At 42.0% G+C, this 18147-nt stretch overlaps 1 protein-coding gene across 3 annotated transcripts in view; it reads left to right on the top strand.

Annotated features, from left to right (window-relative positions):
• LOC146550355 (helicase ARIP4-like) overlaps positions 1–17463 on the top strand; it is an 82796-nt gene extending 65333 nt beyond the window's left edge. For all 3 annotated transcript variants that reach the window (XM_085258549.1, XM_085258551.1, XM_085258550.1), the window contains 20 exons: positions 1886–2019; positions 2245–2418; positions 5433–5650; positions 5821–6003; positions 6533–6666; positions 7405–7601; positions 7761–7964; positions 8053–8191; positions 8274–8451; positions 8562–8774; positions 8996–9114; positions 9273–9397; positions 10000–10099; positions 10194–10399; positions 10982–11157; positions 11726–11922; positions 12104–12303; positions 12416–12505; positions 12741–12836; positions 13007–17463. In XM_085258549.1, coding sequence (XP_085114675.1) covers positions 1886–2019; positions 2245–2418; positions 5433–5650; positions 5821–6003; positions 6533–6666; positions 7405–7601; positions 7761–7964; positions 8053–8191; positions 8274–8451; positions 8562–8774; positions 8996–9114; positions 9273–9397; positions 10000–10099; positions 10194–10399; positions 10982–11157; positions 11726–11922; positions 12104–12303; positions 12416–12505; positions 12741–12836; positions 13007–14088 — 4165 coding nt within the window. In that variant the 3' untranslated portion in view covers positions 14089–17463. The remainder of the gene's footprint in view (positions 1–1885; positions 2020–2244; positions 2419–5432; positions 5651–5820; positions 6004–6532; positions 6667–7404; positions 7602–7760; positions 7965–8052; positions 8192–8273; positions 8452–8561; positions 8775–8995; positions 9115–9272; positions 9398–9999; positions 10100–10193; positions 10400–10981; positions 11158–11725; positions 11923–12103; positions 12304–12415; positions 12506–12740; positions 12837–13006) is intronic.
• The last annotated feature ends 684 nt before the right edge of the window (positions 17464–18147 follow it).

Raw genomic sequence — 18147 nt, 5'->3', positions numbered from 1 at the left:
CCCTCGAGTAAGTTGCTGCTGAAGGGCAGAGCAAACCAACATTCACTCCGCTTATGCAACTCGTACTGTATTAGTTTTAACACCCACTGCTGGCTGGATAATAAGATTTATCCTACTGTACGTATATATCCTTTATTTTTCTCCCTCTACTCTTCCCTCATCTTAAATTTCATTTTGAAACTATCTTCCAGTTACTATTGAAATCTATCACTGATGATACATATGCTCAGTCTGCAGCTGTATTACTCCAGGCTGCAAATAAACATGGTATAGCTCAACCCCAAATATGCTGTTGCCTTTACATAACAGCCAGTTTAATATAATATCAAACATGTGTCATGGATAGAAGTTCTGGGTTTATTCCCTGCCATTGCATACAGATGACATATTTAACTATTTGTGTAAGAGGTGTAGGACTTTTTGTTTTATTTGCCAGTTCAAAGTTGTCCATTTTTTTTCAACAATGATTTGTTTGTTCAATATTTCTTTTTTGAATAATTAAATTATTCAGCTTTACAATTTAGTTAGTGTAAATATAGTGTAAATAACTTTATAACGCTTATTATTAATAAAAAGCATAGCATTATTGAGGCACTGCAAATTATTTTTCCCAACATTAGTTGAAGGCTATAGCAAAACTGAAACCCGTTTGTGTAAATGTGAACACTGCACTGAGTTCTCTAAATATCTTCAATTCTTTTGACATCTTAGAAAAGAATTAGCCCGGAGACACAATGTTCATTTCATCGTCCCATATTCCAGTAAGCGTTTTACCCACTGTGGAAATATAGGATCTAGAAACAACATCAGCAAACACTTAATGCATTTAGTGTGCTAGCAGTACAGCAGAAGTCAGGTATCTACCTACTAGCCTAATCAGTCAGAGTTGTGGTGAAATTTTTTTCTCTTCCAGGGAGAGGTTTTGTGGTCAGATCGGACAAAAAAGGACCGGTTTGGCCAAAATGACAAGAGTAAAGGTCAAACCTGAGAACTCTGTCCCAGCTGTCATGCATGGTGGCGGTACCATCATGCTCTGGAGCTGTTTTACTGCCAGTGGTACTGGTACGTTGCACATAGTGGAAGCAGATCAACCGCTAAATGGTTGAAACTTGGATACAGTTGGGTTTTACAACTTGACAATGATCCCAAACACAAATCAAACCTGGTTTTGGTCTGTTTAATGACTGACTGTAATGTAATCAGTCATTACATTAGAATGGCATTCCCTATTGAAAATTTGTGGACTACACATAAAAGCTGGGTCTGTTCCAGGAAACCAATTTAAATTAACGCATTTTAAATCTACCAAGAGTGCTCAAATATTAAGCCAGAAGTATTCTTGTCATACTTGCTGAAAGCTACCAAAAGGGTCTGGTCGAGGGACATTTAACTAATTTAATAAAGACGGCCACATTATGTATGCTGTCCAATCATTCCATCCTAGAAAAAGAACAGACTGAAGAAATCAAGCTAACTTTCCCATGTTGTTCTAGCAGGTAGTGTAAATCAGGTTGTCCTTCAACATGAGGACACAAAACAAGTGGGGTTCTTCGAATGAGCCTAGGAGTAATGGCAGTAATTTTTCCTCCAAAGCAAAACAAAGCATTTAAAAAGTCTTTGATAATTCTTTGTGGCTTTTTCGCTGAGTCACACATTTCACAGTGCGCAACTCTCTTGGTTCCAATTTATTATTAAACGCTGACTAATGTAGCTTTAAAGAAAGTAATGATGTGACCATCATAATTAAGCCCCTGCGAGTATTCCAGTGTGAGAAGAATGATTCATCAGCAATCGAACACGTGCACAGTGCAAACTGTATGGTTACAGTTTGTGAAATTCTAAAACTAGAATAAAAGCAAACCGATTTGTTGCTGTGTTTGCGCAGGAAGTTACTGAAGGAGCATCAGTTGGAGGCAGTGACCAAAGCGGCCCAGCAGGAGGAGCTGGAGAGAAGGCGCCGTCTGGAGCAGCAAGGACAACAGGATTTCCCCATACCGCTGCTGCCCGAATACACAACCGGTGAGAGTGTGTGCACAAACATGCAAACTCGCTGCTCCATCAGACAGTAACTGTCTAAACTGTACAACAAACTGCAATTTCAAGTTTGTATCCAGGTTCAGAAAAAACGACTCGATTTTGCTTTCTTTTTGATCATCTCACAGCTGTTTTTTTTCTCTTTTCATCCCTCATTTGTCCCCAAATCTTCTTCCAATACTAACGTCACCTACGTAACCTTTTCTCCAGGCGATGTGACAACGCATGCGTCGTCATCGGCAACGTCAGCAGCATCTCAGCAAGAAGTGAACTCGAGCAGACGGGAGGTGATCTGTGTGGACTCGGGCAGCACGGGCATCAGTGAAGACGACAGCAAGGCTAACATACCCGCCTCTGTTAGCCCACAACACACACACAAAACAGGTAAGAGACACAGACAGAGGAAGGCAAAAAAAAAAAAAGTAATGCCAAGTGTTTTAGACCAACTTAAACCAGCAGCTCAGTTCAGTTTGAACAAGAGCTTTTATTCTTATTGTCAAAGGACATCACTTGAAATCAGATGTTTCTCAAAGCAGACAGAAAAAAACTAACAGAAACAAGATGTTTGTCTGGTTCCAACGTCCCTTTTTTGTGCGTTTTATGACTGAAGAGTCGTTACTCAGCTGTGTTATTGCACGCTGTTGTTGTTTTACATTTCAAGGGAATACTTGAGGTTTCTTTCAGTCAGCATATTTCCTTTTCAGTCTTTAGAAGAAGTATTCAAAAATGCTTGTGTTAAAAAAAAAGTGAGGTATATTTTTAAAAAAAAACTAAACACAGTTTGCATTTTGTGGACAAAGACTTGGAGTACTGACCCTTTTCTTGTAATCTCAGGGTGTATTTTACATTTATCATGGAATAATCGTAGAGGGGACGGTCACCTAACTGGACAAAACCTTTAAAAAGCAGAATCCTTATTGTTACAAAGCCCAAACACCACAGTGTGCAGCAACTTTTCGTTTTTCGGGACATTCAGGATTTTAGTGTATTTCTTTTCCCATTCATTCCTCATCACGTTTAACAGAGGTTTGAGGGCAGATTCAACTTGCAGAAACTTGGATTTTAAGTTTAAGCCATCTGGTTATAAGCTCAAAACCATGTTAGGTCTTTAAAACTTCCAGGATAAATCTCACTTTAAGGACTGGCAGCTTCTCCAGGCTCTCAGTTTCAGCTGTGGCAGGCTGCAGACTTCCTCTTTGGGTTATTTAATTGGTTTGCCTTATTAGTGCAGAATGAAGTATTGTCCGTTTATGCTATCAGGCGTTGCACAATTGCTGTCATGACTTATGTAAAAGTGACTCATCTGTTCTACTCAAACATGTAGCAGTTACATCACAGTGTCTGTCCTACTGTTGGATTTCTTGGTACTGAAGGTACTGAAGGCTGCACAATGCAAAATCATAAAGTCATAAAACATTTTTACTACAGCCGGTGTTGAGAAACAGTAGATCCACAGTGTGCACCTTCTCTTTTTCTTTACACAACATAATGTTAAAGTTCAAGCTTGACCGTAAAGAGGGGGGTGTGTGTGGGGGGGGGGGGGGCACACTGACCCATCAAAAGGAAATATCTCGCAACTGTAGCAGTTTGACGTTGTCTGGTGGAAACCTCACATCTCATCAGCCTTTTAAAGATTAAGCAAACCAGCCTCAATAGCCTCATGACAGGCATGCGTTTATTAAATTACACACTCTGTTTCAAAATGCTTTCTGAGCCCAGGGGTCTGGAAAGCTGACGCAGTAAAAGACCCGACAGATTGAATTTCCAGAAGAAAAAAAAAAGGAAGATTTGAAAGACAGCCTGAACTTGAATATCGAATGAGGTTTTTACTCCAAAAACCACAAGTCAGCACATATTTAGGTGTCCATTCATCTGCAGAGATGAACAGAAATCAGCATTTATGTTCAACATCACGTCTGTAAACTACAGGAAGTCGTATGGGTTCTGTTTTGTGACTGCAGCTCTAGTTTCGCTCTCGCAGCTGCCTCAGTAGAGCCGCTGGAAAGGAAGCGTCCCATTATTTCAAATGAAAACTTGCTGATTACTTTACTTGTGATTAAAAAAAAGAAAAGAAAAGAATCCTTCAAGGGAGGATTTTGTAAAAACATTTAAACTTAATTACTAAAAGTCTTACAGCACCAATTTAAACTGAGGTCAAAATTCTCCCTGCTTCCTGTAAAGGTTGTGTGTCTGTGTGTGCGTGTGTGAGTTATAAATTGCAGGGTGTTTTCGTAGATTAGCTGCCATGTGCATCAGAATATTTAGAACCTTCAGAGAGTACATCATGTACTGTTCCCTTATTGCCCAAGTGCGCACTCTCTCACACCCTCACACAGTCACAAACATTCAGAAAGCCACTCAAGGATAAACACACACGCACACAGTTTGGTATAAACACATATATTTCAGTGTCGGGGCCAGAAGATGAAGGCAAACCGTAGACACACATACCTGCAACACAAACAAATGAGGATGGGAGGGTGAGAGAGATGGCCGTGATAAACAGAGACGGTTAATATGTAGATGTGAAAGCTGAGAAAGACAAAAGCAAAGAGGAAAAAAGGCAAATGTAAGGGGGAGAGGGGAAGGGAGATGAAAGGGGAAAGTGTGGGTCTGTGTGTGTGTGTGGGGGCAGATCAGAGTGGGTCTGTGGAGCAATAAAGCCGGCTAATCCTGGTTATGAGCCAGAACACACTCGCATAACAAACACACACACTTTCACCACAGTGGCACAGTGACATTTCTAGTTTGGGTTGCATAACCAGTCTCCCCCTCCACTCTAATCCTACTTGTATAACCAGCCATTCACTGCAGTTATATAAGCTCTCTCTCCCTCTCTCTCTCGCGCGCGCGCACACACACTAACATACTGACACACACCACCTCTTCCCGTTGTGCCCTCACAGGCTGCCAGCTTGTGTAACTTTAACCACTTGATACCGCTGACGTTGAATTCCTTTTTTTATCAGATATGGATTTCGGTCGTTCCATTTCCAAACGCGCACGCACATAACCTTCGCGTTTGAAGCAGCGTCATACAAGATGCGACCAGTGACCCCTGTTACTTGACATGAATGTATGAAGGCCATTAAAAAGAAGGAGGGCTTGTTTTCATTGGAATAGCTGCTGCAAGATTTCTCAATCTTTGGCACTTGGGCCGCTGGGCCTGTTTATTCACAGTCTCTCATTCTGTGTGTCTCAAAAGCGAAACAGCCCTGCTCACCACGAAAACAGCATGAAATGCACCGATTCTTAAAGTGTTTATCATTTAACCTAGTAGAATTACCAATTTTACATAATTAATAACTTCTCCAGTTTGCAATTTTTCCTCCACCCCCAAAAAAATGATGAAAATTTTTTATATGCAAGTGTTTGTGTACTCTCTCCGGCCTGCGCAGACGTCATAGATCTGAGCTCTGGCGAGGACGACTCCATCGTCCACGTTAGCGAGTCTACAGCTGAGGAAGAAGAAAGCGAGCCGAGCGACGCCCACATCAACGATACCCTCAACCAGCCGGACGCCCAGGGGAGGGTGCTGGTCAACCTGAACCATCCGACTACAGAGGAAGACATCTTCCTGTCGCCTCAGCTGGCCAGAGCAGTGAAACCTCATCAGGTACTAATGTAGCAGCACCTAGTGTAACTTTTTGAAAAATCCAAAAAAAGGAGAATTTATTCATTGTGTTTAAAAAGTCCTTTAATGTCAATTTTGTAAAGCCCCATAAATCCTGACCCCGGAGTTTCACTCTCTCTGCTTTTCTTATGCTGCCTCTTCCTCCTTCTCAGATTGGGGGAATCCGTTTTCTGTACGATAATCTGGTGGAGTCGGTGGAGCGCTTCAGCAGCAGCAGTGGATTCGGCTGTATCCTGGCACACAGCATGGGCCTGGGAAAAACGCTGCAGGTCATCTCCTTCATCGACGTCCTCTTCAGACGCACCCAGGCTCACACCGTGCTCGCCATCGTACCTGTAAGAACCCGCGGGTTTGATCTTGGTGTAGTAGAACGGAGAAGGAATCAATAAATGCTCAGATATATGGAAGAAGAGAAAAATCTAAGTGGATTAAATCAAAAGATATAAGTGAATAGATGAATAATAGAATAAGTGCAGGGACACGTTTTGCCTGCGAGCTTTCGATCGATAGAAAGAAAGTGTGTGTAAAAGTTGATGTGAAGAGAAACTCAGAGAAAAGGGCATGTTAATAAATAATGTTAAGATGTTCTGCAGCTCACGCTTGCATGAATTATTGATCGTATTTATCCTTGAGTTCTATTATCTTAAAATGATTTTGCATCAAAAGGGAAAATGAAACACAAAAAACGGAACACATTTGCTGGACTTGTGAAGCTGGAAGGCAACACGCTTGTTGCCTTTGTTTGGAGTGAGGTTTCTGAGCTGTCACTCTTATGACGTGAACAGAATTCTTATAGAAATTAGATGATAAGCTATAAGAGGGTTTGGTGATTTTTTAAAATGTATATATTTTTTGTTGTTCCAGGTGAACACGCTGCAGAACTGGCTGTCAGAGTTCAACACCTGGGTCCCGCCCCCTGAGGCTTTACCTCCAGATCCTGATCCTGCAGTGGTGACACCACGTACCTTTAAGGTTCACATTCTCAACGATGAACACAAGTGAGTAACAAACACACTTCTTTTTCTTTTTTTTTAACCTAATCCTTTTTGAGATTGGGCGCTTAAAAACAACCACGTCTTTGTTGTTTTGCTCTATCACACTAGACAGAATTCAAATTGATTAAATGTTATGTAATCATCGAGGAAGAACCAAAAACAATAAAAATCCTGCAGGTTCTCTCCTCCTCACACAGACAGCAGGGTCAAAGCAGTCAGGAAGTGTTTCATTTATCTGCCTTTAAAAAAACCAAAAAGACTAAGCTGACCCTCTGGTCGGCCTGTGAGCTTAATCCCCGTCTGGCCCGTCCTTTCTCCCGTCTCTCTAGTATCTTCCCTCCCAACAGCTGCTGGATTTCTGCTGGAAAAGATTTTCTGATTCTCACGCGTATGTGAATGTCTGAAAATATTTATTTAATATAAGATAATCGGATATTATTACAGGATTTCCTCCCTTCTTTGACTCATTTTCTTCGCCTTTAGTCATACATCTCACACTTTTTCATAGGTTTCACTTAAAGGTGCTTCGAATCACATTTAAGCTCATCACTCAAAGGAAAACATGCCTCCAGCTTTCTTTCTCTTTTTTTTCTTCTTTTTTTTATTGAACTGTAATGAATGTTATCTTTTTAGGAAAACACTTTTACTTTGTGGATTGCTGCCAGGCAAAAATATATTTCATTGTCTTACCTTTGAGAAACACAAGCAGTAACCAACCTGATATCTTCTGGTGATATCCAGGAATACTACAGCCAGGGCAAAGGTGGTGGAGGACTGGGCTCGGGACGGGGGCGTGCTGCTGATGGGCTACGAGATGTATCGCCTTTTGTCACTGAAGAAGAGCTTCGTGGCTGGAAGGAAAAAGAAGAGCAAGAAAGCAGCGGGACCTGTCGTCATCGACTTGGATGAAGAGGACAGGCAGCAGGAGCTACTTAAAGGTTGGAGAGACTGGGGATGATGATAGAGGTTGCAGGACAGGAAGGACAGGACGTGAAGTAAAAATGGGAGAAATGCAAAGACTAGAAGTTTCAGATTACAGTGCAAGAACAATCAGAATTGCAAATTAGATTAAAAATATCCCCACTTGTTCTCTGTAGGTATCGAGAAAGCTTTGGCTCGGCCCGGTCCAGACGTGGTAATCTGCGACGAAGGACATCGCATCAAGAACTGCCACGCCAGCACGTCGCAGGCTCTAAAGAACATCCGAACCAGACGCCGTGTGGTCCTCACCGGTTACCCGCTCCAGAACAACCTGATTGAATACTGGTGCATGGTCGACTTTGTCCGGCCCGATTTTCTAGGTACGGAGCAACCTGTGCCTCGTTTCAGCAGACGAGCATTAGCAGTTAATGTCAACACTGCAGCTTTTACACCCTGTGCACATTTCAGGTACGCGGCAGGAGTTCAGCAACATGTTCGAGCGTCCCATTCTGAACGGCCAGTGTGTGGACAGCACACCTCAGGACATCCAGCTGATGAGGTACAGGAGCCACGTCCTGCACAGCCTGCTGGAGGGCTTTGTACAGAGGTAAGGGTCACTGTCATTGTCCATAAAAGAAAAGCTCAGTGAGGTTTTTGCGAATATTGATTGTAATTTGTCTTTAATCCAGACGAGGCCACGATGTCCTGAAGGACCAGCTGCCTTCTAAGGAGGAGCATGTGATTCTGGTGCGTCTGTCTCCCCTGCAGAGGGCCCTCTACACAGAGTTCATGAACCGCTTCAGAGAGGCAGGAAACACGGGCTGGCTCAGCCTCAACCCGCTCAAAGCGTTTTGCGTCTGCTGCAAGGTGAGGAGTGCGAGCGTGTGTCTGGATCTCTTCAGAAACTTTGTTTCACTGGTGACGATAATGACATTTATATATAGTTTTTTTAAATATAAATTTGCGTTATTCTTCAGATTTGGAACCATCCAGATGTCCTGTACGAGGCTCTGCAGAAGGAAAACCTGGCAAGCGACCAGGATTTAGACCTTGATGACATCACCTCTACAGGACGATGTCCGGCACCAACCAATCAAAAGCCCAAGAACCTGGACAACCCTAACCCCGTCGGTGGCCTGAGCCTTAACCAGCTGCAGGAGAAAGCCAATCAGGTCATCACATATGAATGGGTACGTTAGAAGACTATTAGAAAAGTGCGATCCAATCAAAGTTAACAAATGTTGGTACTGAAATTTTAAATAGTCCATGCTGTGTTCAGATGTGAGAAAACTGGCCCATAGTTCCCATCTGTAACCTCACTTTTTCAAAATCAGTGAAACTGCTTATATAGGAAAAACCTCTGAAGCTGGTCTGCAAGCAGTTTTTACAGTCTGTCTTCTCACGCGGACAGGCAAAGGACATCATGACTGACTACAAGCCTGGCATCCTGGAGAACTCTGCAAAGATGGTTCTGCTGTTCCACCTGATAGAGGAGAGTGTCAGAAAGGGAGACAAACTCCTCGTCTTCAGGTAAAAGATGTAAAAAGTGCTAGGATGCAGATTTTTGATTCGAAAGAAAAAGTAATAAAAATCTTTACTTTTCAACAATTTTGCATTCCATTACTTACACTCATGCACCTCATGGATCAGATTTCTTATCCCCCGTCCGTCCGTCTGCCTTCTTGCAGTCAGAGTTTGTCCACGCTGACCGTGATCGAGGATTTTTTGGCTAAGAGACCAGTGCCTCCATCACCCAATGTGCCCAGCAGAGACAGACCCAATCAAAACTGGGTCCGCAACCTCAACTACTATCGTAAGTAATCATGAGGTTTCGGAGGTGCGAAACAGCGCTCTATGTAATATGCTAAACCGAGCCGCTAATTATGCTGAACTGATGAGTCTGTTCTCTTTGGGGGAACTGACTGCAATGCTTTGGGTGCTGCCACTCTCATTGACTTGCCATGAGTGCTGCCACCTGCTGGTGTTTTCGATTTCTTTAAATAATACCTATATGTTGATTTATCATTTTTCTGCAAGCCAGTGTTTTCATTTACAGCTGTTCTATTTGTGGGGTTCATGTGTCGTAATTGATAAGAATGATCCACAGATATTTATAAAGATCTGTCATCCAAGATCAAATTACAGTTAATGTTTTATTTTAACTGGTTAGTTGAGCTCTAATAATATGAATCCTCAGCTGTAACTTGTCTCTATATACATGGTACTTTATCTGTACAGTCCATATAATAGCATATGGGGATTCAAATATTGAAGGGTAAAGTTTCACTGTACTGTGAAACAAGCAAGCAAGCGGTATAAATTCAGAGAAAAACAGGAAGAGAAGAGCTACAAGAATATAAAACTTAAAGAACATGAGAACCTCTTAGATATGAGTTGCCGTGTGATATTTTGAAGGACTGGATGGAAGCACAACTGCCTCAGAGAGAGAGCGACTGATAAACCAGTTCAATGACCCCTCCAACACCTCCGCATGGGTTTTTCTGCTGTCAACCAGGTAACACGCTCTCCACACTAATTATATCAATATTATAGGTCATAAATCTTAAAAGGAGTAATCAGCTTACTGCTGTCCCGTCTGTTCCTGCCAGGGCTGGTTGTCTAGGTGTGAACCTGATCGGGGCAAACCGCGTGGTGGTTTTTGACGCCTCCTGGAACCCGTGCCACGACGCCCAGGCCGTGTGCCGTGTCTACCGCTATGGGCAGAGGAAGCCGTGCCACATCTACAGGCTGGTGTGCGACTTTACGCTGGAGAAGAAGATCTACGACCGCCAGATCTCCAAACAGGGCATGTCTGGTGAGTCGGAAACATGTGAAAAAGCGCTGCAGAGAGTTCCAACGGAGCTGCAGTCAAATAACCTCTCCTAAAATATGTGCGTGGTAACGTTTTAGTTACTTAAAAATGCATTGCATACAGGAGCATTTGTCACAGACATTTTCCTGTATTTTTAACCAGAAATAACTCAAATTTTAAAAAAAGGAGGAGGAAAGGGAAAAAATAAGGAAAAATTATAAGACGTGGAGATTGTATTCAACCTCCATCATCCTCACTTCATGGAAATTTCACTCCCTTCAAACATCTGTCAGTGTTGAAATTCACTGAAAACCCCAAGTGTAGGTTCCTCTGTGCGAGCAGTACCCCTAAAACTAAATAATAAGCTCTGAGGTAAAGTCAGAGCTCTTCTGCCAAGAGGCTCTCGTCTGACACTGAAGTGTCTCAAGTGTTTGCTGTAAGCTTTGTCTGGTGAGACGAATACATCGAGGCCATTCAAATGTAGCCATTTCTGTCTACATTTTTTTTCCTTAGATGAATCTTTTTCCAAACAATTTTACCTCAATGTCTTAGTTCTTCTGCTTTTTTTTCCTTTCTGTCAATCAGACCGCGTTGTGGATGACCTGAACCCCGTGCTGACCTTCACCAGGAGAGAAGTTGAGTCTCTTCTTCATTTTGTGGAGGAGGAACCAGACTCATCTAGCATCCATCTGCAGCCCAACGACAGAATGGAGAGCATCCTCAAGAAGGCCCTGCACCTCAATCCCCACCTGATTACAAAGGTATGAGGAAACATATTGTCCCCATACGCCCTCTAGAGGCGATTACAAATAGAGCATAGACGCTCCTGCACTCCATTGTGTATTTTTTCCATTGTTCACTACGATTTGATGAAGATAAAAACTTGTTTTCTACAGACAGAAGTCTCCTTAAGTAAGCTTGTTTATGTTTTAGAGTTCTCTGCTAATTGAATAAGCCCCTAGCTGTCATTACAGCAGGATGACATGTCCAAGTGTGTCCATAGTTGCCAACTAAAATCCATTTTTGGAACTATGGGAAGTATGCCAAGGAGTTACAGTGAAGCTTTGTTTTACATTTATAACACTATTTTAAACAGCTTGTGAGGTTCTGGAGATTAAGACGTGATGAGTCATCACATAATTACACCCCTTTTTGTGGCTTGCTTTAAAAAGCAGAGAATCTTCCAATTGGCGTTCTCATGAATTTTATTAAATTGAATTGGTATAAGCTGGAAAAAATATAAATGTATAGGATGAGGTCATCATAAGTGAGGTAATCGTGCAAACTTGGAGCAGAACACTGATCAGCTTTCAACCTCCTCCTTTCTAGCAACCATTCCCCCACGAGTCCTTGCTGATAGACCGCAGGGAGCTGAAGCTGAGCAATGCAGAGAAGAAAGCAGCAAAGAAGGGCTACGAGGCTGAAAAGAGGGCCTCGGTGCCATACACCCGCCCTTCCTACGCTCACTATTACCCTGCCAGTGATCAGAGCCTTACCAACATCCCTGCCTTTAGCCAGAGAAACTGGTTAGTAATTGACATCTACAATCCCAGTATGTATGCTAACAAGCTACCGTAAATCCAGTTCGTATCACTTGTCTCATAATCATTTTAAAAGGTTGAGCATTTATCAAGTAAACCCTCCTTCAAAAAAATAAAGACAAGTCATAAATCAAGAGTAAAAAACAGAAAATCTCTGTCTATTCAGGCGTCCTCCCACTAGCACTGAAGAGAAGCCAGTGGCCAGTGTCAGGCCAGTCCAGTCAACTCCAGTCTCTATGATGCCCCGCCAGGCATCTGCAAGCTCTGCCCCAGGCAATGACTCTTCTAAATGCAGCCTCGGAGGCTTCCCTGTCAACTGCCTGCAGAAAGCTGGCGTGTTTGTACAGAAAATTGTCACCACCACTGGTAAGCAGATTCTCCATGCACTCCATTTTATCCCTATTCTTTCTGTCAGTACTAAAGATTACTATTTCTTTATGGCCTTAAACTCTGATTGTCTTTCTTTATCTCTTTATAGACATAGTGATTCCAGGCACCAACAACTCCACAGATGTCCAGGCCAGGATCACCGCTGGAGAGAGTATCCATGTCATCAGGGGCACTAAAGGTACAATACCGCTTTGTTATACATGTCAGTTCTTTTGTGCGGTGGTCACAAAATGCAGATAATTGTGTGAACGTGTCCTTGTTCCAGCTGTTTTTTGTTTGTTTTTTGTTATTATTGAAGAGATTATTTAAAAAAAACTTTTGGTATTTGTCGAGTTAGTCGGGTAAAAAGATGTAATAATGAAATGTTTTCATTTAATTCTAATAACGGTTTTGTTTACCTGTGGCTTTCATAGGGACTTACATCAGGACATCTGATGGCCGAATCTTTGCCATCAGAGCAGCTAATAAGGCCAAGTCGGTGGAGGAGAGTTCAACAGCACCACCCAAAGGTAGGATGATTCCCTTACAATAACACCTCTGAAAGCATGTAACCCTAGTTACTGTATTTACGTACCATGTCAGAGATGTAGCACACTGATATTAATGACTTTATTGTATTCTTTCAGTAAACTGAGGCTTGAATTCTTGTAAAGCTTAAATCCAATTCTTTTCCCCTCAGATTTGCAAGCACCCCCTCCAGAGGTTCCCACCCATGTCAGTAACGGTTGCCTGTCACCCAAGACTGTGCCCCGCCCTCTTTCCCCCGACAGCCCGGAGATCATTAATGAGTTGCAGCGCTATACGGGCGGCGCAGGAGCTGGTGGGTCAGCAGGCTCTGCTGTTCATCTGCCAGAGAGCAGCGTGAGCAGCCTGCCCTCAACCAAACTGGTTCAGACCAATGGCAGCGGTGGGAGTGGGTTATTAAGTGGAAATCTGAGCCACCATGATGCCTCTGTGACTAATGTCATTCAGCCCAACATGGATGCCACTGCCGCCCAAGATCTGAGAACGGGCTCCAAGCGCAAAGCCTCCACCCCATCCTTGGATGAGCGGGCCAGTAAGCAGCCTTCTGCCGGCAAGCACTCCTCAGCTCCTGTGGCCTCGCAGGGCTTCCCCTTCACTGGGGGCTATGGGCTCCCCCCTATGGGTCTAAACTCTGGCATGCTGGGTGGTTCACTGGGGCATCCGCTTTTCATGGGGGCAGGCTCGCATTACTTCCAGCCCCCCCACACTCAGCTGAGTGACGCCAGTTACATGTACCCAGATCGGCATGGGTGGAACATGGGCGGAGCCGGCACTGTTCCCACTTCCTCTCCTTCCTCATCACTGATGACAACCACCGCTCCCACCGTCTCATCTTCCTCCTCAACATCATCATCCTCTCCATCAGTCAAAGCTGCCAGTTCACTTTCAGGAGCCTTGCCACCATTCATGCTGAGCTCCAACATGCCAGGCATGGCTGGGATGCTCCCACCAGGCTTCCCTCTGTCGTATAGTCCATCTCTGGCGAGCCTCTACACCAGCTCAATGCTCCCAGGAGGGGTGTCGGGCCCAGCTGCTACTCCCGGCCCAGCTGGAGCCAGTTTCTTGTCCCAATACCCTCCTACTGCTGCATCCAGCTCCTCCTCATCTTCCCCTTCTTCCTTCTCCCCCTCAGCTCGGTCCGAGGGTCAGCGAGGCCCGGTGCTGGTGAACAGCGGGAATGTCAGCAGCATCAGCAGCTCAGATGAAGATGATGTAATTGAGGTGAGGGGACAGTGACAAAAGAATGATGTCCTTTTGTGAGAATGCTTTCAGAAATTGTAATAGTCACCATAAAAGAATGGCAGCCCATTTGCCAGGATGCAGGTTTCCAAGAGGCCAAGATGAAATTAAATTAAATGAAATGAGGAAAAAATGACAGACATTTAAGGTGTTGAGATCTGAGGCCCTGCTGAAGTGTTTCTCCTGAACATCTCTACTTGCCTTGAAGAAATGGTCTGAATGGGGATTTAACAGTGACTGGACAGAGAGAGATAATCGTGATGCTGAATATCAGAAGAAGAATCCTGATAAAGGCTTAAAAACCCTCCAAAGGGATGGAGAAAATAAAAGTTTGAAGATTTTGAGCTTCCAAAAAAAACTGTTCTTTTTTTTTTTTTTTGTCCAATGCCGGCATTAAGATGCTTATCACTGGACTGAGTACTGCTGAGTATGGGCCTATAGTGACCACAAGCGGCCACTAGTTATACTGTTGACTTTTAGAGATACTAGCTCTGCAGCTTTGCTAAGTGTCAAGACTTTTGCTTTCCGCTAATTAAAAAGAGGAGCTGGAGTTGCTTGTGAAACAGGTTTTGCTATTACATTAGCTGGTAGCACAGTTTATTTCATAACTGAAGTGGTATCGTCCATCACTTGTTGCTACTGAACACTTCTTAAAATGGCAAACGCAACGGTTACAAGATCACACAGAAGTTTTAGAGAGCGTTTTTGACAGAACGTAATAATAACTCACTGCCAGGACAGGTGTATTGTAGGATTTTTGTTCTTGAAAGAACACACAACAGATGTGAGATCATATTGAAATACTGAAGAAACAGTTGTGCTTTGAGGATGAGGTTAAAGATATTCACTGAAACTTTCAAAACTAATGAAAGAATGTACGCTTAATCAAATGCCTTTACACCGGGCCTTTTTGAAAAGACTCCTTCTCTTTAGGCATCAGATGTGGGAAGATTTGTTTTTCTTCTTTTTGTGCGTGTTTTTTCTATTTATGTAATCTCTGATTGCCTAAAAAAAACAACAGCCAGGTGAAAATGAGGAAAAAAATAAACTGTGTCCCAGTGAGGTGTCCTCCTTGTAGCGGAGAAACAACCAACAGAAAATGCCTTTTTGCCTCCATCTTTCTGAATGTTAACTGTGAGAGAGGCGAGGTAAAGAGAGACAGACAGTCGCCATGGCTCTCTGAATCTCACCCACAGTCTTACTGTAGCCTAGTGAAAAACGATGCAAAACACTCACTCAAGCCTATATATGTATTTGTACAACCCCAGAGGAACGCTCGTGTTATTACTGTGTTTGTAACTGCTTGTTGTGTTTTTAAGGGTTGCAAAAGGAATCATTAAAAAAGAAAAGAAAAAATTTAGATTCATGTTACTCGGTTTGGTAACATGTTTTGAGAGAGATTTCACCTCTGCTCTGCTGTTTTTCCTTTTTCTTTCTCTGTTTCATCTCGGTTCGTGAACAGAGGTCAATGTGAAACCAAACCTTTTTTTTAGGGAGAGATGATGTAGCTTTGCCAAAAGGAAAAAGAAGGAAATGGCACATCTGAAACCTCCATCAAAGAGGATTGTGTCTTAAGAGACCAAATAATGCAGAGCAGATAAAAAATAAAAACAATCCTTTGCAGAAACACACTCTCTCTACAGCATGCTCACAGCTACAGTTGAGAAGTACATATCCATTTTTACACTGTAAAAAGATACAAATCTGTGTTTGACTGGGTGGAAGCTAGAAAATCTTCATAGTGTGACCAATTTCCCCTTTAAATTTGCTATAAATGGAGTCCGACCTATATATTGTGTATATCAGCCGATATTAATTTTTTGCCAATATTTCAGTTTTGGCATTTATAATAGATGGTGAATGGAAAATTCAAATAAGAGATTTTGGGGTGGGGGTTGCACCCACCAGAGGACAGTCTGCACTCGCAGCTAACACGTGTTTGGAACTACTAGCAGATCAGATGATTGTTGGGTAGAGCAAAAAAGAGCAATCCGCTACTTGTGACAATAAAACAATGTTATTTTTAAACTGCAGGGTTGGATGTTGGTCAAGACTCATAAATAGCTATAAATAAAAAATCTTAGGGAAATCTGTTTGTTTTCTGTGCGTGAAAGGAAAAAAATATCGGCTGATATATGAGATTTTTAAATCCTCAAATCCGATGTATCAGTAAACAATATCGGTACCAATATCGGCATCGGTTCTAAAAATCCCATATCAGTCCGGTTCTAGATGTAAACCATCAATCTGCTGTTCCAGCTGACCCCCCTCGGCCTAAACAGCTGCAGGAAGAGCTTTAAAAACCACTAGCTCTTTTGTTAAAGATAAAACAACGTCAAGTTAAGACTCAGCATTACCTGTCCTTTTCTCCCTCTTCCATGTGTTTGTTCTCCATACTGAAACTGTAAGTTTACTTGTGTTTCATTTTTGCTCTCTACAATGTTTGAATTTACCAAATTTATTTATTTATGACGGTGTATATTTATTCATTTGTATTTTTATTTTTTTACAATGTCTTTTTGGTTTCATTTGTTTCATCACTATCTTGTTTGTAAGATTTTTACAGTCATATTAGTATTGTTACTACAGTTTTTGTTTTTTAAGAACTAATGATAAGCCAGTCTGACCCAACACATGTGAAACTGTGCAGAACTTTGATGTGGACCAACCAATGTGTTATTAAACACATTACTATCCAGGATAGCATAGAGTTAAAATCATATCTAATAACTGATCAGCCGTTTAATATGAAAAACCAAAAAACTGTCACCAGGGATATTCAACGACTGCACAGTGTTGAAATCATTTCCTATTTATCTGCGCTCAGATAATATAGATGCAAATTTTAGTATTGAATCTGAGCTAAATGAGCCATTTATGTGCATGCTAGCTCAATCACAAGTAATGGGTCAGAAACCGAGGCAGCCCAGCCCACTTATCATCTGGAAAAACAAAGCAAAACAACAACAATAAAAAAAAAAACAATATCAAGTGCTTCTCCCCTTTTCTGTGCTGTATTACCATATCACCAGAATTGTCCAGGCGTGTCATCACCCCTGTGATGGCAAAACAGCAAGTTTTCCTCAGTGTTGAACTGTTTGGTTGTCAGCTCAGCGTTTGCTGCGCAGACTGACTGCTCTTTAGTTTCACAGCTTTCTACTTGAATTTACATATTTATTTATACAAATCAAGGTGGTCGGGCAAGCAGAGCCGACTGTCTGAATTCCATTTTAGCCGAGGTGAAGATTAAATCTGCTGTCTTTGAGGATTGGCTCCAGTCAAAGCTTGTTGTGTGGACAATGTGTATGACTTTGGATTACATCATTTTTTTTGTTTTTTGAAATTTGTAAATAAAAAGAAACATGTTCTAAATCATACTCTTCCTACTTTGTTTATATCAGCGGTGACCGATGCAGTACTTGCCCTCTTCATTTGTTATTCACACGCAGAGACTCACACATACATACAGGCAACTGAGGGCATCTAAATCTTACAACAGATTTGAAGAAGATACACTTGGAAGAGGTGCTGCAGTATATTTGTCTCGAAGTAACTCAGTTTTGCATGTTAATCTTCAATTTTATGCATGTGTAATCTAAAGTGAGACTTGAAGTTAGGGATAGAAGTATTCGAAGTGAGTTTTTAATTGCGTTAAAATGCCTGAAGCACTTCAAATAATAGGTTTCTCTTAAGTTAGATAGACCCTTAAGTCATTTAGGTCTATTATTCTTTAAAATTGAGATACATATTCACTCTAAATATAAAATAGTCAGGTTTTACTGTTGCCTCAGTCATGAACAGTAAGTTACACTGATTTAACTGGAGATAATAATAATAATAACCAGGAGGTTCAAATAAATAAGCTCATAGTAGCAAAACAGAAAAAATATGGTGCAGTTTTAAGAAAGTAAAAAAGCTCAAGTGAATTTGATAGTTTTACTCTATTGATTTCTTTCACCTCATACATGCTAGTGACTAGTTTCTGATCTGATTATTCCGTTTTGGTGACACTGACTCGATGTAACACGGAGGGTCAAATCAGGCTTGCATGTTCTA

The sequence above is a fragment of the Mchenga conophoros genome, linkage group LG20 (assembly GCF_057382185.1).
Source record: "Mchenga conophoros isolate Kocher_MC1m ecotype Shallow Benthic linkage group LG20, M_conophoros_male_GT1.1, whole genome shotgun sequence".
In the NCBI taxonomy this organism is placed as follows: Eukaryota; Metazoa; Chordata; class Actinopteri; order Cichliformes; family Cichlidae; genus Mchenga; species Mchenga conophoros.
Note: the sequence above shows the minus strand (reverse complement) of the source record. Positions and strands in the feature narration are given on the sequence as shown.